Source organism: Tauraco erythrolophus, chromosome 6, assembly GCF_009769465.1.
Source record: "Tauraco erythrolophus isolate bTauEry1 chromosome 6, bTauEry1.pri, whole genome shotgun sequence".
Taxonomy (NCBI): Eukaryota; Metazoa; Chordata; class Aves; order Musophagiformes; family Musophagidae; genus Tauraco; species Tauraco erythrolophus.
Window position 1 is genome coordinate 4,363,386 of NC_141470.1, and position 22,921 is coordinate 4,386,306.

At 47.6% G+C, this 22,921-nt stretch overlaps 1 protein-coding gene across 1 annotated transcript; it reads left to right on the plus strand.

Moving 5' to 3' along the window:
- The first annotated feature begins 286 nt into the window (after nucleotides 1–286).
- Nucleotides 287–20,406, plus strand: CD82 (CD82 molecule). Its single transcript, XM_009984589.2, has 8 exons — nucleotides 287–350; nucleotides 5,398–5,470; nucleotides 9,085–9,209; nucleotides 10,402–10,476; nucleotides 15,888–15,995; nucleotides 18,498–18,686; nucleotides 18,965–19,048; nucleotides 19,325–20,406. Exons 1-8 carry the CDS (start codon nucleotides 288–290, stop codon nucleotides 19,400–19,402), a joined length of 795 nt encoding a protein of 264 aa, XP_009982891.1. The 5' UTR covers nucleotide 287; the 3' UTR covers nucleotides 19,403–20,406.
- The last annotated feature ends 2,515 nt before the right edge of the window (nucleotides 20,407–22,921 follow it).

Below are 22,921 nucleotides of genomic sequence, written 5' to 3' on the forward strand. Positions count from 1 at the left end.
AAATCCCTTCTGTAACTGCTGATAGCCCTTTGTCACTCTCCAGGAGATCTTGGTGGCAGTGGCTGTTTGTATTTGTAGTGCCTGTGGTGTCCTGTTTTGCTGCTCTGAAGAGGCAGCTGGGGTAGTCTATGGAGCACGTGCTTTCTGGGCGTCTGTTCTGAGACCCACCAGGTGATCCAGAGCTCTGCACAGGGTAAGGGTGTCTCTCCAAAACTGCCTGGAGGACCTGATGCTGACCTAACTGAGTGTCTGTCTGCTTTCCCCTTAGGTTCTGGAAGTGAAAGAAGATGGGGTCTGGCTGCCTAAAAGTCACCAAGTACTTCCTCTTCCTCTTCAATCTCCTGTTCCTTGTAAGTATTGTGGGCATCTGCAGAGCAGAAAGGAAGGTCTGAGCTAAAATTAGCTTGAAAGGTGTTTTTTCTGGATGTTGGCCCAGTATGTTCATTAAATAAAACAGCCAGAGTTTTGGGAGGAAGAAGGAACCCCATGAAGCCGAGGGACATCAGAGTTGCTGTGCAGCTCGCATGGATGCTCAGCAGCTCCACTCCCAGTGCTTGCGTGCTGTCTCCAATGCACACAGCTCCCTTCCTGCAGTGGGAAGGGAAAACAGGAGTTACAACTACTCTCCTTCCAGAAGGAACCTGTAACTGCTTTCTCTGCCTCATCTGGAGCAGCAGCTGAGCTGCTCTGGCACAGCAAAGCTACAAAACCTGCCAAGTAGTGGCAGTGCCCTCCTAAATAGGCCAGGCAGGCTTCAGAGAACAACTCTAATTTTGTCTGAGTCCCAGTGGCTGGTTTTGATTTCTTTTTTTTAACAAGATGAATTAATCCAGGTCCTCTATCTGAAATGGGGTGGGGAGATGGGGGAGACCGGGGCAGTCTTGCTTGAGGAAGTGAGGCAGTCCACTGGATGCAATTATTTTCAGGTGTGAGACTCGGCAAAAGATGAGCTCCTTTTGGATCAGAGTGGGTCTGGGAGGACCATGCATGTTTTTGTGAGGCTTGGATATCATGTGTTGTGTGGAACCGTGCTTCTTGCACGGTTGTGCTGTGCTACTGGCACACAGGCTTGAACTTGAGGCACATCTGGATCTGGTTTCCCTTGGCTTACTCTGCTGGCTCTTTCCTCTGTGTTTTGCTTCCATCCAAAGAGTAGATAGTTCTGGTCTAAGGGCTGAGAGTCAGGGGTGCTCAAAGTGGCCATGGTGAGGACTCTTGGGCAGGAGGGAGGGGAGGTTTTTTTTTTTCCAAGTGCCACTAGATCTTTCAGAGTATGATTTAGTCTACTTTCAGGATAGGAAAACTCCAGTTTAGTCCAGGCCTGTCCTCCTCCTAGTGCAGGACTCCTCTGAAGATGTATTAGCATCCTGGCTGTCTCCTCTTTTGAAGAGGTGGTATTTTTTAAATAGTGTGTAACTTACCCAGTCTGCCCTGGGAAGCAGAGCTGTGTTTATTAAGGCAGTGTTTGAGACTTGCTGAAGCCCAGTACCTGGGCACTGTCTAGTTTTCCTTTATCTCCAAGCCTAGGTCCAAGTTCATTAGCTAACCTCCTGTGTAGAGAAAGTTCTCCAAGAAAGCCAGCCTAACATGGGAACAAAGGGGAAGGATGTCAGCCTGGAATACTAGAGTGCCTTACAGCACTGCTGCTGTCTTTGCTGGATGCTACCAATGATGGTCGTGGCATCTCTACTCTACACTGCCCTCCTCTCCTCTCTGCTGAGCCAGGCATGGTCGTGGGAAACTCCTCTGGTAGAGCAGTCAACCCCACTCCCTCTTGGGGAAAGCTGACCTGGTGCACTGAGAGTAAGAGTTGTAAGGTGGGACGTGAGGAGGTCTGTGCTGATGGAAGGGAGAAGCTGCTTTAATGAGCTCTTGGCTAAGCTCGCCATATGGCTTGGTTGCTGTCTTCTCCTCCGGCTGCTCTGTGGAAGTGAGGTCTCTGAAGCTGCTGTGTTCTGGTGGGGAGCTTGATGCTTCTCTAGAGTGAAGGTTTTGAGTGTGCTTCTGTCTTGACTGATGGCAGACTTTTTGCACGTGCCAGATGCTGAGGAAGGTGGTATCCGTTACACTCTCACTGTTGTAGGAAGTAGCTGACATGAGAAGCTTCTTCCTTTATGGTCGTTCAAGGTCTGAATGGGGGTTCTTGAGCTTATCCAATGTGATAGATCCGCATTAATCCAGCGGAGAAACTGCTCCCGTTGAGCTGCTGTGAGCTCCCAGTGCGGACAGGTTTTGCGTACCTCCTGCTGGTTTCCCAGAGCTGCTGTGTTTCATTGAGGAGAGCGTTTGAACAAACGTGAACACTAATGCTGGTGATGGAGCTCTGTATCTGCTCTGGAGCTTGAGCTGAGCCTCTGTGATTGCACCCTGTACAGTCCTTGCTATTCTCCAGCCTTGCTTGGAGCTGATGAATTGAGCCTTTAGAGACGTGCTAGTGACTCTTCTAGAAGTTAGCCAGTCATTGACATGGCACTTCTCTACAGTTTGAGGTCTGTGAGAAGATCCCTTGCTATAGCTGAAGTAGCTAACAGACCTGGTGTTATTTCACAGTCTTGGAGCCTTGCTTCAGGGAAGGCTTTGACCTGCTTTGATTGAAGGGATGAAGGTTATTTAGACTACTTGCTACAAAAGATACCAAAACCGTAACCTTGGAGTATAAGCTTGGTTTCTCTTCTCAAAACTTAACACGGCTCTGTTGTTGGATAGCAGACACAGGCTGCAGCAGATGCTTCTCCTTAAAGGGAGCAGTTGAACAGGCTATGGAACCTATTTGTTTAGAATATAGAACTGTCTGTCCTACTTCTAACCCTTCTGGAAACGGAGCAGAAGGCTACTACCTAAAACAAAGCATGCAGTTGAAGAGCCTTTCTGCTGGCCCCTGTGCCAGCCTCAATGTTACCTTGTGCAGTCTGAGTGTGAAGGAAGGCAGTGCTGGGGGTGAACGGCTGGGGACCCCCCCCACTGCTCTTCCCAGAAAGGTAAGTCAGCTCCATCACAGCTTAGTTCTTCCATCACCCTCTCACTGGGCTCTACTGTGGGGAAACTACTGGACCTGCCTTGAGGGAGCTGCGTTCTTCTAGCTTGGGTGTGGTAAAGGATCTTGGTGAAATCAGGGATGAAATCAAAACTCCCAGGGTGGAGGGAAGAAATCTGTCCCCTACTTCTGGCATTTAAAGCAATGGAGCAGAGGAATTAAACCCTATGGAAGGCAGATGTGATTTCTTCTATGGAGGGTCTAAAGCCAAGTCAGTGGCAGAAGCAGCTTTGCTGTTCTGTGCAAACTCCTGAAGATGCTGAGCAGAGATCCTATCCTGCAAGGAGGTAAACATGCTGTTGATAACAGGACAGTGTTTTGTCCCTGTAGTTTTTCTCCCTTCCCTTTTAGTGTTTTCCACAGCAGCTCCTGGCAAACGCACGAGTTGTGGACTAGAGCGAAGAGCAGAGTGAAAACAGGCCTTGGATAGTTGGAGCACCTCCTAACAAATAACTTCCCAGGAACTCAGCTCAGCAGCCCTTCTGCATTTTGTCAGCAGCAGCAAAACTGAGGTGACGTTTCAGGGTCAGCGAGCCAAGAGAGATGTCACGTGCAGCCCGGCTTGCATCTTTGTTAAGACAAATATTTTAAGAGTGTAGTTTAAATGTGAGACTGCCCAGAACTGCTGGATTTACAGTTTGAGGCAATACCAAGTTTGAGAGGAGTTTTTAGGTGCCCCAGCTGTTGCACGTTCAAGAAGTCTTTTTGGTTTGATCAGCAGATTGAGCACGGCAGTGCGCTGTATCGGGATGTGAAGCAGGGGGGAATTCCTGTTGCTGCTATTTTGTCTTGTCTTTTTTCTTTTTTTTTTGAGATACAACAGCTACATGCTTTCTGCAGCTGAGTCAGTTGTCTTCATAGATGAGAACTTGCTTGGTGACTTTCTAATCCTGTCCCCAGAGCCAACTACGCGTTGTGCCCTCTGCCAAGCCAGGAAAGCTTGCAAGCAGCTTATTTCAGACTGTTGCTTTATCTTTGCTCAGAAAAGCTGCTTTGTATGAGGAGCTGAAGCACAGTGTAGACTTTCAAACTGTGGAGCCAATGCCTGTCCATACAACCCTCGCTGCCAGCTTGCTGCAGGTGGTGGTTTGGCATTTCCCTTGCTTCCCAAATATGAGGACGTTCTCTAATGAAGCACAGAATTGCAATCTCTCTTCAGCCCTGTTGGTTTTAGTGTTTCACTTCATACTGTCTTGAAATCCTGCTGGTGTAAGAACTGCTGCTTGCAGTTTGTGTCCTCTGGAAGCATCTCACTTGCATTCCTTATCCTTCCCTTGTTTCTTCAAAGTCTGTTTTAGATCTTTGCACAACAAGTGGTTTCCAGCCTTCGCCACTTCTGCTTGGCTGAATGGCACAAGTTTCAGCTTCTTGTCAAACCTGCAGGCTTACAAGCTTCTCAGCAAAGTTATTTATTATGGGTATAATGGTTATCTCGTTCTAATTTAGGAGCTGGTGTCATTGGTGTCATCTACAGGCAAATACCTCAGAGTAGTATAAAACATTGGTGATACATGGAAGCTAAACCAGAACATGCTGGGTTTTTTCCCCCTCCCTCTTTCAAAATGAGATGGGAAAACTGTGTGACTCATGCCTTCTCAATTCCATGTCTGGATTCAGCTGAGTCTTCCCAGGGCCTTATTGCTCTACTAATCTTTGCTCTAGATAAGACTATGGTGAATGAGGCAAAGACCGTGGCTGATGTTTCATACACTTGACTCTCTGTTGGTGGTAAGATGTGTTGGCTTGAGGGGCTGAGGTGTTCTGGCATAAAGGAGTAGCCAAGACAAAATGGCTCAGCTTGGCTTTGGAAAGGGGAAAACACTTCACTCAGTGGAACCTGTGTGCAAAGTGAATGTTGTTGTGTTTTTTGCATTTGTGAGTTGAAGCCATAATGTTATAACAGAGCCTGACAAGCCAAAGATTTCCTTCCTGGGCAGGTTCCAGCTGCCAGATATCTAATCTTTTGGCAGCTGGCTCCTAGCCTGGTTCCATAGGGTCAGGGATTTCTCTCTTTAAAAATATATGTTTTTTTTTTAAGTTGTACGCTGCATGTATTTGTTCTTCACAGAAACAGCACACTTACCTTTTGCTTCTGCCAACAAGGTTCTAGCAGCAGGGCATCCCTTCCTCAGACTGTTTTGAACAGTCCTATACAACATCATGTACTACTAAAACTACATCTGAGATGCTCTTCCTGGAGTCATGCTAATCCTGTTTACTTTGGGAAGGAGAATCACAGGGCAGATCAGTGGGAACAGCAAAATAATGGTTGTTTTTACTTGGGAAGTATGGAGAGTGGTGATTGCCTCTAATTGGTCTGAACTAATAAGCCAAGCGTGTGTGTTTTGTTCTTACTCTTTCAGATCCTGGGTGCTGTGATCCTGGGTTTTGGAATATGGATTCTGGCCGACAAAACCAGTTTCATTGCTGTTCTACGTAAGACCATGTTTCTTCATCTTCTTTCTCCTTCTGAATTGACTCTGCTCCAGGGATGTGCTTGACCATGGTGTATTCTAGGAATGGCAATACTTCTATGTGCAGTCTGTGACCTGAGCAGTAATGTGGTGTAGAACAAGATGAGACTCAGTCACAGACAGGGTGAAAGGGAGCAACCCTGGAGACACAGCATTCCTCCTAGTCTTGTAAGGATTGCAACACCAGGGTCAGACTGAGACCATTGCCTCTTCACTCAGCAATCCAAATACTTGTCTTAAACAGAGACTAGTATTTCATCCAATTTTCACTGCGTGCTTTGTGTTTCCACAACAGCTTCCTCTACTACCATCATGTCCCAAGGTCCCAATGCCTTAATGTAGTTTTGCTGTGTGGGTCTCCTATGCTCCTGCTGCTTTCTGTAATGATCTATGTCAGTTTGACTGTTTTAAATACCAAAGAAAGAAAGTACCTGATTTTGTCCATGCTTCCTGTATATTGAAAGTAGCCAGCATGTTTGTTCCTAAGCTGTAGAAGGTGTAGATCTGAGGGGAGATGGAAGGTGTGGGTCTGAAGTCTTTAGTGCACTGACTTCTAAAACATACTTGATTATACACACTTCATGAGGCTCAGCCTGGCTGTCAGAGGTGGTTTGTGTTGCTGCACGTACGAGGGGCTGCCTTCCTTCCCCTCTAAGTCAGCCAAGAGCATCGACTTGAGTCTTAACAGAGGCTCTGCTTTCTGCAACAACCAAAAATCTGAGCTGTGCCTTGCAGGGCTTTAAGTGGACCGTCACCAAGTGAGTAGCTCAGCTCCATCTTGCCCAAGCTCTGCTTCCTTTGTGCCTCTTCCTAGAGGGGGCTTCAATCACTTTTTCTGCTTGGTGGGTCTTCGTTTCCCATTGCTGCTGCCTCCAGAATTGCTGACTCTGGCACCAGTGTCAGATGCTTTGAGGGGGGGTGCTGCCTGCATGCTTCTCGAAGCCCCAGGGAGTGAACAGTAATGGCATTCATAGCCCCATTCCCAGCTACACTGATCTTGCAAAGGGCTTTATCTCCCAAGTCCTGCTGAGGATGTTGATTAATAAAGTGGGGGCATGAGCAGAAATGTGCTTTTAATACAGGCAGCCACAAAGGAGCATATCAAGGGCCACCTGTTTGCAGCACCCCTCATGGTCTGAGATGCGGTTGGTACCAGTGGGCCAGCAGCTGATGGGTGTTAGTGCCACTAGTGAGGTATGAAGTCCCTGAGCTTGGCTCTGCTTCTTCCTGTTTTATGCAGAATCTCTGCTAACGGAGCACTTAAGGATTTAGCTTCCTTCCTGGAGATTTCCAGCATCAGCTCTTTCTTGCTGCCCTCTCCCTTCCTTTCCCATGCCTTCCCCGCTTTCCCTCTGCTTTAGTAACCCAGGGAGGGAGCTGGGCACAGCAGGGCACTCCAGCCCCTGCCAAAGGAGCCTGTTGTACTTGCTTGGCTGCCTGCCCAGCGCGGGGGAAAACGTGGAGTGGCAGCAAACAGAGCAGGAGTCCTCTTGCCAGCAGAGCCTTCTTGCAAGGCAAGACCTATTGCAGATGAGAAGTGTGAGCATGGCTCCTGTGCCCGCTGCTGTCACTTCTCTCCAAAAGGCTTTCGGGCTGCATGAAAAGCAGCGTGGGCAGCAGGTCAAGGGAGGGGATTCTGCCCCTCTGCTCTGCTCTCCTGAGAGCCCCCTGCAGTGCTGTGTTCAGCTCTGGGGTCCCCAGCACAAGAAGGACATGGAGCTGCTGGAGCAGGTCCAGAGGAGGCCACAAAGATGATCCGAGGGCTGGAGCACCTCTGCTATGGAGACAGGCTGAGAGAGTTGGGGCTGTTCAGCCTCGAGAAGAGAAGGCTCCGGGGTGATCTTATAGCAGCCTTCCAGTGCCTGAAGGGGCTACGGGAAAGCTGGAGAGGGGCTTTTTCCAAGGGTGTGTAGTGACAGGACAAGGGGCAATGGCTTTAAACTGAAAGAGGGGAGATTTAGATTAGATCTAAGGAAGAAATTTTTTCCATTGAGGGTGGTGAGGCACTGGCACAGGTTGCCCAGAGAAGTTGTGGCTGCCCCATCCCTGGAAGTGTTCAAGGCCAGGTTGGACGAGGCTTTGAGCAACCTGGTGTAGTGGAGGGTGTCGCTGCCCATGGCAGGGGGTTGGAACTAGATGGTCTTTGAGATCCCTTCCAACCCAAACCATTCTGAGTTGCAAATACCTTTTGCCTCTAATGAGAGGTTGACTAAGCAACTGCTTTCTAGTGCTGTGGAGGTGCTGCAGCCCAGGCACTTGCACGCTTGTATGATGGCTGAGCAGATTTTGCAGGAGGGAGTAGCGTAGTGTTGTGAAGGCCACTCCTGTAAGGATGCTACTTGAGTAAATGCTTTGCAGCATCAGGACAGCAGAAGTCCCAGGACTGGTGAAGAAGGAGGAGCAGGATCCTGGTTTCTGTGCTGTATGTCCAGCCAGGGAGAGTTTGGCTTGGAAATGAGTCAAGGCTGAAGTGTCTCAGTGACCTGTGTGGCAAACAGCTCTAGTTCATTTTTTGATAACTGATCTTTTTTCCTTTGTTTGGCATGTTCTAGGGAAAAAGTTTGGAAGCTGGTGGCTTCCACCATGTATGAGAAGTTGGGGAGATGTGTTAGGGGGCAGAGTATTAGTCTGTATTCAGTTACTCTCTTAACCTGTTTCAGGAAGAACTCAGAGGAAGTTTGCCTCCTAGGACTTGTGTCCAGGAAACGAAATGCTGAGCTCTAGGAACATTATCTTCATTAATCACTGGACATCCAGAATTCCTCTCTACTGTGTGCCTCACGAGTTTAAGAATGTCTTAGTGATAAACGAGGTTTCTGGTTACTATTTCTAGACAGAATCTCGTCAACTTTTATGCTGTAATGCTTGCTCCTTCCAATCCTGTTCTGCAAGAAATAGTCCTCTGACCAACCCAGATGTAAGAGCTTGTTTCTTCTGTTGCTCACAGTACTAAACGTTGAGGGGAGAGGACCGACAGCATAAGCCTTTCTGAAACACTACTACCTAAACTTGGTTGAAAAGCTAAGTGTTCAGGAGCACAGTCATTCCAGCTCTTGTGTCGTGTTTCACTCCATGGAGTTTGTGTCCCACTGTTGACTGCAAGTGGACAAGTAAAAACAGAATGGCTGGAACAAGGAATAGTTCATTAAAGTGAAAAGCTGAACCAAAAACGATTTTGAGGACTTGGAGAAAAGCTTCTCTGAAGATAGCAAAGGGAATTGAAGCAAATAGGTAGTAGTTGTGGAGTAGAACATACTTTGTCTTACCCTCACTCAGAGGGCATTCATGAGGGAGTTAAAAATCCAATAAGCAGCTAACTTTCTCCAAATAACGTTTGTTTGTGTGGAGTGACCTTGAGTCTTCCAGGCTCTGAGATAAGAGACCTGAAAGTCTTCCTTCATCAGAAGGCACCCAGAAGCAGCGTTCTGTCCCCATGTTCAACACATGCCTCTGTGCAGTCCCTTTGTAGAAGACAACAGGCTATAATAAGTAGATATGGAGGCAGTTCTCTAAATGGTGATGGCAGATGTAGTTTTTATCAGTAGCTGATTTTCTTCGCTTTCCTGACCCCTACAGAGACGTCATCTCCCTCTCTGAAGACTGGTGCATACATCCTCATCGGTGTTGGGGCTCTCACCATGCTGATGGGGTTCCTGGGCTGTCTTGGAGCAGTCAATGAAATCCGATGCCTCTTGGGTCTGGTGAGAGAATTCATGCTATGTTTTAGATCCACCCTTTAATATCTCTCCTGCGAAATATCTGTTGGATTGTAGCTGGGGCTCAGGTCTCCTGGGGACGGTACTTCTGCTAGGTCAACTTAGACCCAATTCTAAATTTGCACACGTTAAATTATTGAGCAGTCAACAGGCTGCAGCAGCAGTTCCTCAGACATTACTGATGAAGAGCTAATGACTGTGCAAAACAAGAGGGGATGTCACCGATGCTTTCTGCAAACGGTGGGTTGAGGACCACCAACTGGGAAGAGGTGTCCCAGGTGACCTTGTACCTCATCCCCCCCACCCTGACTTCCCAGCTGGTGTTGTGCTCTCTGTGGTGCAAAGACAAGTATCAAGGGCAGTGAGAGAGAAGAGCAAAGTTCAGCTTCTGTGGAAAGTGCAAGAGTCGAGAGAGACTCGACTGGGAATGTTCTGCATGTCAAGATCTCTCCAAGTGGTTCATCTATAAGAAATTTTTTGGCTGTGATGGATGAGATGACACTAGCTTCGTACACCTCAGCCTGATACTTGCCTCCTACTTATTGAGAGCACCTATGTGTAGGAAACCAAGTATGGCTACATTATGTGTCCTGGCATTAGGAACATCTCCTGATGTCATGGTAGAAGCTGCCACCGTTCAAAAGTAACCTCAGATGTAAAACTCTCCTTAAGCAGTTTGCTGGTGAATCCTAAATTTAGATCCTCAAACAAATCAAACAGCATTTTTTTTAAAAAAAACATCATTTTACTTTTAAAGTAATAAAAAATAATAATTAGGTTTGTAAAATTGACTTTTCTTGCCATGGAGGCTTGGGGTAGGCAGAGTCCAACTCATTGAGTTCAGAGTGGACTGGGAATGGAGCTGGGGGTGGGAGAGGGAGTCCCAGCTGGAATGACACATGCAGAGGGTACTAGGGTGCTTGTAAATCCTCTCCCTCCTGAAGTCTTCGTGTTGGCCTGGTGGGAGAAGTGCTGAAGTGCACTGGTTTGATGCAGATGCTTGTATTTAAGCCTTTTACTGGGGAGAGCGTTGCTGATAGCAGAGCTTCTCTGCAGGCAAAGTGTTGGCTCAGTGTTGTGACTTCTCCTGTATATGAAATCTTACCAAAACTTGTGCTATTATGTACAGACCTTTCTAAAGGCTGGCAGTGGTCATCTATTCTCTTTTTGTTTCCAGTACTTCACCTGCCTGATGGTAATCCTCATAACTCAGGTTGCTGCTGGACTGGTCATCTACTTCCAGAAAGAAATAGTAAGTGTTTCTTACTGTGTGCATGTTTTCCTTGGTCTTGGTTTGAGGGAACAGGAGACACCTGGAAATTCTTTCTTCCCAACTGGGCTATACTGTCAGCAAACATAACTGGATTCTCCTTTCCTCTGCCCCAGCTCAGCAGCTTTGCTGTGTGGTTTGCTGCTTCTGTGCCTGCCAGCCTCAGCAGTGCTACTTTCTCCAGGATTATGAAGCTCTGTTTGGTGTGCAGGCTTTATTTTTGGCTTTATTGGGTTCGTATGTAAAACTTTCCTTGGAAGAGCTGTCCTCTTTCCCCAAGAGCAGACCCAAGTATCTGACAGTTCCTGTACTACAGTTTGAGCTTAAAGCCAAGTGGTTTAACATTTTGAAGTGGATCTCTTTGTCAGGAATGCAGTTTCCCAGTTCTAGAGCTCCAATGGGTTTGGAAGTATAAAGGGAATAACTTTTGAGCTACTTAAGTGCATTGCAACAGCTTGTCCTGGCTGTAGGTTCCCTGGTCAGGCCTCCACCTGTTTGACAGCTAAACTGGGAGCTATGCTCACACAGTGGGAGCAACTTACAACTGTGGAGTCCCTGCTGGCGTCTGTCCTGGTATGCAGGTTTCTGGTGCCCGTTGTGCCCTGTCCTGTGCCACATAGTCTGTATCTATATGACTGCACAGCTGTGCTTGCTTCTCCTAAGGTAACCCTCCTGCTAGGTGGTTGAAGAAAACAGGTGATGGAGAAGGCTACAGGTGGGACCTGGTGGTGAAGCTTGGGGGTAGGGGGAAGGTAGTAGCCTCCAGCATAGCTGATATGAGCTTTGTACAGGTGGCTGTGGTGTCTGAGAAGCTGTTGGCTGAGTTTCTTGCCAAGCATGGCGTGAATGTAGCTCACTCTCTAGGCTGGCTGGAGCTGCAGGAGAAACCGAAACGTTGGCTAGCTGGTGTGCAAAGTTACAGCTTGAAACAAGCTGCTGGTTCTGAACAAACAGCTCTGACTAATGCAAGGAGGAGGTGTGGTGCTGGGTATTCCCCTGCAATGGGGAAATGTGACTTTTCAGACCGTGAAATTCCACACCTCTGTTGGTATTTCTTCTCCAGCTGTCACTCTGCGCTAGAAAACTCCAGCTTTTGAGCTGTAGCTCTTCGTTGAAACCTCAGTCAGACCAGAGAGAGGGAATGAAAGTGCTGGAGTTGACTCTGCGCAGCCCTTGGAGCTGATGTGGCTGAGATCATCACTTGTATGGATCCAGCAGAACGGCAGGGGAGACTGGGCTTTGAACAGATGCTCCCGTTCAGTCCTCTGTGAACAAAACTTATGGAAAATCTTTTCCAGAGCCCTTCTGTTTCAGGGATTCTCCGAAGTACTTGCCTAGAGCTCTAAGGAAAACAGTTTCGGAAAGGTCTTGGCTGAAACTTCCTGCGCACTGATTTGTGGCTGTGCTCCAGCGACGCTGTGCATCTTGCTCTGCTTCACTTGATGCACGTCATCCCAGGGCAGCTGGGAGCACCACGAAGCAAACCCAGAACTGCTCCAGATCCAGTCCCTGCATGTCTATTGTGTTCTTTGTGTTTTTTTCCTTCTGACTTCAGGAACTTGGTTAAATATAAAACAAGGAATAACAAGAGTGGAGGGGAAGGATCTTGAATCCAGAATGTAGCAAGGTGATGCTCGCTCCTCCACTTGCAACTGAAGTACTTATTTCTGCACTGCAGGAAAGTAGACAGAGTTATTGTGCTTCTCTCTACCTGCCTTTTTTTTTTTGATTAGTAGCTACTGAACTGATTCACTGGATTTTTTGTTGGAATAACTGTTCCTTTTCAGTGTCAAAATCCTTCCCCACCCCTGACATGAAAATATGTTGAAACAGAGTTGATGTAACTGTCAAAGGCTGAGTCCCTGCCAGGGAGGCTGCTGCTTTGCCTCCCCCAGGGGCATTGCTAGAGGAATGCCCCTTCGGACTGGAATTGCCCAGTACCACTGGGAGGATGTTGATGCAACATCCACTTCCCTCCCATCTGTTGGCAACTGAAACTGTGTGGTGGGGCGGGGGTTTTTCGGGGACAAAAGAGTCATGTCCCAAGTGTTGCAAATGGTATCCTGCTTTGTGAGCTGCGTGTTGTTACTCACCTACGTCGGGTGGATCACGAGTCCCTGGCCATGGGAGAGCCTGGGCAAGGTCTCCCTTGGCCTAACTCACACTGTTCTCTGCAGCTTGGCTCTGAATGCCTTGAGCAAAGGACAGCAGTGGTTTCCTGGGAATTGCCCTACTTGCTAGTTATTGTTTCCAGCAAACAGGCCCGGGTGATTGCTGCAGTGACTTGCCTGGGGCCATGGACTATGCCTTAGTTTCAGAATCTGAAGTCACTCGGGAAGGGTGACAGCCCCCTCCTGTTTTGGGTTTTTTTGAGCCTATTTTCTTGTTTAGGCTGGATGCTAGTAAACCTTGGAGGAAGGATCTAGCATGTATCTTGGAGAGAGGGACAGGATGGATGACTGATGGGACTGACAGTGGAAGAAGCCTGTGTGATTCATTCTGCAATCGAGACTGGGATCAAAGACCTGTTGCCTCTAGTGTTCAGCTTTCCCTAGCCCCTTCTCCAGTGAGCCCGTGGGAAGGGGAGACTGACAGCCCTGCAGTGGTCTGTGGCTTTGGTGCCTGGGCTTTGAATGTCCCTGCTGTGGGGTGGTGTAGTGGAGGGTGTCCCTGTCCATGGTGGGGGGGGTTGGAACTAGATGGTCTTTTGAGGTCCCTTCCAACCCAAACCATTCTATGATTAGTGTCTCTGCCCTCCATCCCAGGGCCTCACCATGAGCAGAGACAGAGCCTGAACTGGATGTCCCCAGTTGCAGCTGAATAGGGAAGCTGTATCCCTGCTCTTCCTTTACTCTTACACAAGAGCAGGCAAAAAGTCTTACAAACAGCTCTGCTTTCAAAAAGTGAGGCATTTCAGTTTACGAAAAACTTAGGCATTCTTAGGTGTTTCAGAAAGTAATTGGAGAGTAATTGGTTTGGGTTGGAAGGGACCTCCAAGATCATCTAGTTCCAACCCCCCTGCCATGGGCAGGGACACCCTCCACTACACCAGGTTGCCCAAAGCCTCATCCAACCTGGCCTTGAACACTTCCAGGGATGGGGCAGCCACAACTTCTCTGGGCAACCTGTGCCAGTGCCTCAGCACCCTCAGAGTAAAAAATTTCTTTCTTACATCTAATGGAAATTACACTACCTGGGATTCTTGCAGAAGCAACGTTAGGCTCTGTGTGGCCTAATAGCTCAGGGGGTAGATGGGACCAGGGCAGGACGACAAACCCAGCTCTCCTTGCCTCTCTCTGCATGTGGAGCAGCAGTGTGAGGGTGGGAACTCGGAGGTTCAGTAACTGATGAGGCTTATGGCAGCAGCCAAGGCTAATCTCATTAGTGAGAACCAGGTCAGGTTGCCTTGATTTGAAGTGAAGGAAAAGGGGAAGCAAAGTAATTAAAAGGGGAAGAGCTAGACATCATGAGGAGAAAGATCATGCAGCTCCCATCTGTCTGGCCTGACATAGCTGATCCCAGTGAGCTGAGCTGCAGTTTTCCTAGGAAGAAGAGCTGCTGATGGAGAGAAGCTTCTAACAGTAAGCACTGCTTCCTCTTGCTGGGTGTCCCTGGCTTTGCCGAGGTCGTTTGCAATGCATGACAGAAGGAAAGGGATAAACCATTTCCCCTGAACTGCAATATGCTGTAACACCACAGACAAAACCAGATGGGAGCATCCCAGTGCTCAGGCTGATGTAACTCTATCCCATCCCTCGAACAGTCTAATGGCACTTCTCTCCAACCTCTTAAGATCTGGGTCGGTCTGTAGTGATAACAGCTGTCCTTGTGTATAGGCTGTTGGAGAAGAGCTTCAGGACAAGGTGGGAGGAGGAAGGTGAGGGACTCTCCTGGGTGGTAGCTTGCACATCTCATCAAATTGAAAGGTGTGAATATCTCTGGATAAGGAAAGAGGGTGAAGGGATGATTGGATACACCTGAGCCTTGAGAAGACTATTAATGAGCAGTTTAGATAGTTGTAGTATCCTGTCTTAATATAGAAGCAGCAGTTGTAGGAGTCTGGGGATAGGCATGTCAATGCCTTGTGGAAAAAGGAGTTTCCACCAGCTGTGTGTCAGAAAACCCAGCTGCATACAGGAGCAGAGTGACTCAGACCTCCCCTGAGCAGTGGAGATGAACTGCAGTGGCCAAGATTCTGGACCAGAATCTTGCTTGCAGTGCAAGGTTAGAAATATGTTACCTGGGGGTACTTAAGGCAATGTTGTCCTTGTTTTCCTGTCTCTCCTGGAAGGATTTTCCTGGTCCATACTAAGACTGTTTCTGTTCTCTGACTCTGGACCACTGGAGCCTATAGTGTTTTTTGTTTATTTTGTGGCCACCAAGCATCCTGTTTTTCTGTGGTCGGTCTCTAGTGGTCCTCCATACATTATAACACTTATCTGCCCAGGACTTCACAACTTCGCTTTCTTGAGAGTTAAATTGATTTCCCTTTCTGTTCTGGTCTTAAGGGGATACATGATTGCTTGTTCTGGTGTCTGAACTTCTCTATGCATCAAGTGTGCTTCCCATCAACACTGTAACAAGCATCATGCTGTGCTCAATAAGCTAAGGAATTTATTCCAAGCCTCAACTTTTGAGGAACCTGAGTAGCAGTCTCCCATCTACTTCATAAGCTCAAGAAGAAACTGATTGGTGGAGGAAATGGGGACGTAGAATTAACTTATTTTCTCTGGAACGACATCCCTCTTGCATAGCAGCAGGCCATGCAATGTTGAAAGCTGGGATGCCTGGAAAAATGTTTTCTTAGCAAGAAATGCCAGCTGGTCATCGTAGTGGGATTTTATAGTTATTGTCTCTTTTCAAAAGCATAGACAAGACTGCAGAGTAAGGTATTTCACAGTCAGTCTGGGGGATTTATCACTACTTGGTTGCTTTTTTTTCCCCTTTAAGCATTGCTCTATGTGCCAATTAAATGCTCATTTCCCAATGATTTTAAAACTAGTTCTATCTGTCTCTTTGCTGCAGCTTTAAAAATACCTGTACTGTGGGAGTGTGATAGCCTCAACACCTATTACTGTTTCCTTCAGATCCTTTGGAAAAGGGCTAACCAGAAGCTACTGCCCATTCCACTTTTTTTTTGTAGTGTTTGTAATGTCTCTCAGCAGTTTTTGGCTTTGCTCTAATCTTGTTCACTGGAGCTAGAGCAAAGCAAAATGTTTTCACACCTTTAACAATGATGAGCCTATGGGGTTTTTTTTCCACTGTGGGGGAGGTCGATCACAGCAGGACTAACACGGGTGGTAGGAGGGGTGTTATGTACCTTAAACCCCAAAGAAAATGCTGCAAGGAATTGACCAATCTAACTCTCCTGCCTTTTTTTTTTTCCTTGCCAGCTGAAAGAAGAGTTGTCCCGCATAGTTGGAAGCCTGATTAAAAATTATGACCCTTCGAACGACGATGATAGGAACTTACAAGATGCGTGGGACTATGTGCAAACACAGGTGAGTCGTGAGGGGCAGCAAGAGGCAGATGACACTATTTTTTCAGTGCAGTAAACGACCTTTAAAACTAGGCTGAAGACAGGGAAACAGGTATTGCAGGAGGGAATCATAGAATCATGGAATGGTTTGGGTTGGAAGGGACCTCAAAGATCATCTAGTTCCAACCCCCCTGCTATGGGCAGGGACATCCTGTACTAGAGGGAGGATTTCTAGAGCACACTGATCTGGCTGAGCTGCAAAGTTCCCTGTGAGGTTTGGTGCCTGTATACTAGAAAACTGTCTTGCTTGCTGTTTCTAGGTGAGAACCTGAACAATTTCTGCATGCTAGTTGCTCAGACTAGCTCGTATTAGCTGCATAGCCTAATGTACCTGGCCTTTCAAATGGCACCCCAACACTTGGCTTTGTCTGCAAGGCCTCCAGGATACCAGCCTCTGGGAAAGCCACAGTGCATGCTATTTTGGTAAGAATTCAAGTCCCTAGCTTATTACACCACTAAGGGGTGCATGTTGCTTCTTGTGATGGCTCTTTTTTGAGTGTCAGCGTTCTTGGGAGCCGTCCAACTGCCCGTGGTTTCTGGTTTTGCATCAGGGTCAGCTCTTGAGCAACTAGGTCAGTGTTCAGGCACACTGGAGTCGTGATAGCTGTTTTCTGCCAAACCACAAGCTTGAGAGCTGGTGGGCTGTGGTGGTTAAATACGTGCCCAGCATGGGACTGATGTGTAGTAAGTACGAGTAACAGCATTTTTCTTCTGTCTGTTGTTTGGTCTGCGAATCACTGACCTGCAGTATTTCTCTCTTTGGAGGCAGAATGATTTATTTATGCTTTATCACTGTAGTTGCATCTCCTTGCTAGGGGATTCAAGAGGAGGCTGAGTCTGCTGTGGAGAGAGGATCCTGCTTGAGCCTTTCTTTTGCGTAGGAACAGAAGAAGGAGGTTTTGTGGAGCGGAAAAGTCGAGTGTTTAGGCGTCTAATTCCTCTCATACACTAGAGTTAGCATTTGAAAGAGGGTGGGTGTTCTGAGACCAGTGTTGGAGTTAAAAGTCCAGACCTCTGTGAGGCAGAGGTAGTTCCTTCTGGAGGCTGGATCTTCACATGTTTGGAAACCAAATGCTCATCCTGATGTGGGTGTTCAGCTGGTTGAACCTCTGCTCTCATGTCTGTCAGGCTGAAACATTACTTTTCTTCTCTGAGCAGAGGAGAGTTTCCTTAAACTTTACCTTAAGCTTGATAGCCTTTCTGCTCTGTACCACCACGTGACCACTGGGATCCCCATCCCTGGAAGTGTTCAAGGCCAGGTTGGATGAGACTTTGAGCAACCTCGTGTAGTGGAGGGTGTCCCTGCCCATGGCAGGGGGATTGGAACTAGATGGTCTCTGAGGTCCTTTCCAACCCAAACCATTCTGTGATTCTATGTATGCAGAAGATAAGATCTTAGTCTTTGCTGGACTTCCTGATGTGCTTTCCCCTCTAGCAACTGCAGTTTTATCACGTGGCTGTACAGGAACATAAATGTTTGGATGGAAAATTTTCCTCATCCCATCCTCCAGCCAGTCCCAACTGCAGCCAGGCGAGCACTCGTTGTGACTCGCAGGGGCTCGGCGTCACGTCAACGCCATCGTGCGGTGGTTGCTGTTGTCCCCTGGGGGCCACAGCTCAGGTCGGTGGTACCTTGTAGTTGGGAACCAGAAAATGAAAAGTTCCTGCTTCATATCTGCTCGAAAAATGCGTGCCACTCAAAAAAGTCTTATATTTAACCCTATGGAAATGGCATCGCTAGTGGAAGACTAGGTAGTCATCCTTTTGAGTTGTTTCTGAGTACATGTGATGTCTTGTCAACGTCTTAATCTCTTGCCTGCCTTCCTTCTCCCTCACCAAATCAATCTGCTAATGATGAACTGGAAGGACTGAAAAATAAACCAGCTCAAATGCGTCGCACAGGACAACTGCACTCTTCCAGCTGACCCACCAGCAACATCTGTTTTGCACTTTTACTTCTGTTTAGCATTGTCACTTGGAGATAAGATGAGGTTTGCTAGTGTTTAGTCTGCAAAAACTAGTTGAAATTACCCTCTGTAGAATTGATGTCGAGCTGCATGGCCTGCTGAAATTGGAGTATCTAGGCTTCATGCAGTAAGGCTTGTGAAGGTTTCATATTCTAGCATGACTGGTGTGCTGGAACCCTATGGATGGCCATGCATATTATAGTCTGCTATGCTCAAAGTCTGCTAGAAGTGGCCCTTTAACTCTTATCTTGCTAGCAGAGTAATTCTTTGGCAGGAGATAATGCTCCTGTCTTCTAGATGGCCCTGTGCGTAGGTTATCATCTGGTAACCAGGGTGATATTCTAATGCAACTTAATTCATGCAAGCTGTATGGCCAGACTGTTGATGTTTGATGGAGAGCTCCTGTGTACTTCTACCTCCACTGCCAGTTTGTTTCCACGTGTGGTGTGTTACCAGTGCAAAGTGTAAGACCATGGTGATCTCTCTCTGCTTCTTAGATCGCCTGCTGTGGCTGGACTGGAGCAAAGGACTGGGAAAACAATGAGATTCTTATCAACCGAAGCATGACTTCGTATCCCTGCTCCTGCTCCAATAGCTCCAAGGACTTTCAGGTAGATAGTGGTTTCTGTGATCTGGATGTCTCCAACGGCACTGCAACATATGCTGACTGGCCTGTTCATGAGCAGGTGAGTATGTCTGGGCCCTGTGAAGCTTTCGCTGAAGTTGCCTTGTCTTTGTTCCTCTGGGAATTTAGAGTACTTTTTTCATGGCAGTATTGTTTGAGGTACCATGTGGAAATAGGGGTCACAGGGATCCTGCCCTTTTCTGCTAAAGCAGCTGTGAAACTTGGTATAGCATGTAACTGGGATGATCTCTGCATGCACAAGGACGTGTGTTATGGATTTTCAGTCTTCAGATACTTAGATTCAAGCTTCTTTCCCTTGTGACCATGTCTTCTCCGTAGGGATGCATGGATGGTGTAGAGGAGTGGTTGAAGGACAACCTTGGTGTCATTCTTGGGGTCTGCACTGGTGTTGCTGTTATAGAGGTGAGTCACTCCCTGATGTGAGTCACTCCCACTAGTGAGATCCCACTAGCTGCCTTAAAAAGCCCATAACGTAGATTCCAGATGAACTCACATCTTTTTTCAGCCAAATGTTTTTTATCTTAATTATTGCGTTTTCCTTGCGTTGGGGACCAACTCTGCTCACCTATGTGGTGTCATTAAAAGGAGATGAGTGTATTCTGCTCCCCTGTGCCCCTTCCCACCTTATGACCTTTCTGGTTGCTGATTTTTGTTCCTATTCTTCGTTACTTATTCTAGCTGCTGGGGATGATACTGTCCATTTCGCTCTGCAAGAACATACACAGTGAAGACTACACCAAAGTGCCCAAGTCTTGAGTTGGCCGACTCCAGAGCTACGGCACCACAGAGAAAGGAGCAAACGGAACATTCCTGCCTCATTCCTAGACTGTCCAACCATTGACCATTATTCCTGTGACATCCCATTTCTGATACCACTCTGCTAAGAACTGTTAGAGCTGCAATACAGCCTGATCTTCTGGCAATAGGGCCCTTGGGCCACCTGCATCCTGCCTCTGGATTATTTCTACTTCAAGAAGCAGAACTTAACTGTCTTGTATCACATGAGAACACCGGTTAACCTGAGGGGACAATGCTTTTGCTGCCTGCTCCATATTAAACAATACTATTCATATCTCCATTCTACAACCCTCTGAGCCTAATATACAATAACTCCTCTCCCACTTCGTTCTCCTCCCACACATCTTTGCCCCTACCCCCAAAAGCCTCATCTCTTTGTCCAATGAGCCAGGATTGCTGCTGAGATTCCAGTGCTTTGGTAGTTTCACCTACTTCACTGACTTGTGGTGGTAACTAGTTGTGCTTTATAGGCCTTCTCCTCCCTTGCAATTTGCCTGATTGGACTCTACTGTGCATTTTCCAGCCTAGACTCTCATCTGAAATATTGAGTGCTGCCCTCATACTCGCTTCTCCTGCTTCTGGAGTCAGCTATGCCTTGCCTTCAGTGCAGCTCTTCCCTTCAAGCATGATGAGAAGCCACTGGGAGGGAGCCAAGCCTGCTTGTTCCTAGTGTGGCCTGGCAGACTGTGGTGGTGGTGCTGAGCTGCTTCTGGAATGGGTCCCTTGGGTTCTGGATTTGATGCTTAACGTGTTTCTCCCACTTGCCTCTTTACCTTTTCCTCTTCTCCTAGCACTGCTTTGCTGGCTTCTGTCAGCTTGGAGGCACTTCAGAGACTGCTGCATAGTGTGGGCTCAGCCCCAGGCTGGCTCTGCTGATGGCATTCTTGGGTTGCCAACTTTCGTAGAGGTTGTGATTAACTCGATTCTTCCCCTGCCCTCTTTATGAACATCAGATTTGTTAGCTGTGGCTTTCAGTTATGAACACGGAGGGATCTGACTGCATTGCTGACGCTGTGTGTTGGAGATATCACTGCTTCCAGTGCCCAGTTTAGGTTCTGTGGTTTGGATGCAAGGATCAGTTGCTTTTATTTCAGTTTCCAGTCTTCTGACTCCACTGTGGTCTGAAGCCATGGCTATGTCCTGAGTTCTGTCTTGATTGCAAGCACTGCAGCAGATAATAGCTGGTTCTGCAGTCATGCAGGTTGGGTGGTTTCTGTACTTCGTGGCTGGGCTGTTCGCTCTAGTGAGCCAGTGGCCAGCAGCAAGGTGGTGTAGAGCATAAGAAAGTAGGAAATGTATGTGAAAAGCTGTCCCAGCTTCTTAGGTAAGGGAGCTGGGTGCAAATCCTCTGTCTTGGAGGTGCCTTGGGCACAGATTTCCTGCGGTTGCATGTGCATCACCTTGGTGTCACCTTGACAGCAGGAAGCTGTAGGAGAGAAGTGGATGGTCTTTGCTTGGGACCTGATACATGGTACTTGGGGAGAGAGCCTTTGCCTTACAGAGGTGGTCCCAGGACTGTCTCTTGTCAGGGGTGGGGTTGGTAGGGATAACCCTAGTAGCAGTTCAAAGGGATGGCTTCACTACCTGCTTGGTTTTCCTTCTGGGAAAAAAGGCTCGTGCAGGGGATCAGGGTCCCAGCAGTGGGTCCCTGCTCTGTCCTTGTCTCAGGACACAGCAGTGACTGGGAAGGGTAGATAACGACTGGGCAACTGGTTTTTTTGGAGGTCTGAGATGGCTTTGCTGTTTTGAGACACCTGCCCCTCCTGCACAGATCCTTCAAGCTGACCTTTGCTACAGCAGAAGGCACCCTTAGCAGTAAAGCTCGCCAGCTTTTGTAGCACAAAGTCTGTTCTCCGTGTTCTTATTTGTAAAATTCTCGTTCAGTTACAGATGCCAATTCTGAGCAGCAAGTAAAATGAGCCCATGCTGGGTTTCCTTTTTGTTTTTTTTTTTGTCTGGTTTTAGAAACATCTTCCTACCGGAAGAAACGCATGTACAGATATAAAAGTCTAGAGGGTGAATATTTCTGTAATAAAGACTTTGCTAAAAAAAAATACATCTCTGCCTACGACTTGTGCGTTGCAGTGGTTTCTCCTTGCTTCCTCTCCACCTCCTCCTTGCTGACATGCAGAACACGGACACCTTGTTTGTTCAAGGTAGCAAAGGGGCTGTCAGAAGCTGTTTTGAGGCCCGTTTGGGAGATGAATGTGGACTGTGATGACACCACCCAGCACAGGGAGGTGACAGTTTTTTGTAGGCTGTATTCTACAGTAAACTTTGCCTTGTTTTAGGAAGTATGTCTGTCCTAGTGTGAGCTTACCGAGTAGGAGTTCCTCTGAATTACCTGCTATCTCCAAAGCTAAGTGATACTTAGCTTGTATCTGTAAGTATCTCTTGTACTTGAAGATGTTGCTTCAAATCTTTGTGGTCTATCCTGTATGAGGTCTTGGGGACTAACTGACCAAACACAAGCTTACTGCTGTACCCACAATGTGTATGGTTGCTCTAGCTTAGCTTTATCTTTTTGTATCTCTTCCTGCTCACCTTCAGAAGGCTCCTGCCTCCAGGCTGCTATTTTAAAAGAAGATTTCTCAGCCCCTGCCCTGCTAGTATGAGGAGGAAGAAAGCTGAAGTAGCAGTTTTCGTTAAGTTATGCCACCATACTCTGGGCTTGAGTGTGTGAAAAGCTCTTGAGAAGTAGATAGAGCAACTGGATGAATCTTCATCCTTCCCTTAGTTAAGCAGTCAAGAAGTGGATATGAGCTGGATCTCAGAATTCCTTCAGATCCTGCTGCCAGCAAACACTGGTGGCAGCTGGTCTAAAGTCAAGACTTCAGGTACCCTGAGCAGCTGAGTGCAGGACAAGGGGTGCTTAAATGGACCCTGGACCTGCGGTGGGGTACAATGATCTGTCTGATCTGTGAGTACAACTCATTCCTTTAGACTGTCCTGGGCCACGCTTGAGGAGAACTTGGGTCTCGGTCTTATGGGATCTCCTCTCTTTCTGATTAGTTTCCCAGAACTTTAATCAGCATCTGGTGATGCTTTCCCAGGGCCTCACAACTTAGATGGCAAAGCTGCCAGACCTGACCAGATGGCTGCGAAGTGGGGAAGGGTGCTGCTGGTTCTCCTTCAGCCTGAGGTGGAGCTGGGAGAAAGCAGGGAAGGTGAGGGACTGCTGCTTGTCCCCAACTTGGGTCCCCGACTGTCCGGGCTCTGCTGAAACCACTTGCCTTTGGCCACTGGAGGGAGATGTTCCACCAAGAAAGCTCAGCCCGGGTGCTGCAGTATCAGCATCATTGCTTGGTCCCTGGGGGATGAGATGATGACACTGATCACTTCCTTCTGCTCCTGGTTACTCCTGGCAGCGGGGTAGCTAAAATAAATTGTAATTACAAATGTATTCTCCTCGTAAACGAGTTGTGCTACATGCTTGGCATCTTCAGGGATGACTTTTCCCTTCCATTTCTTGGAGCA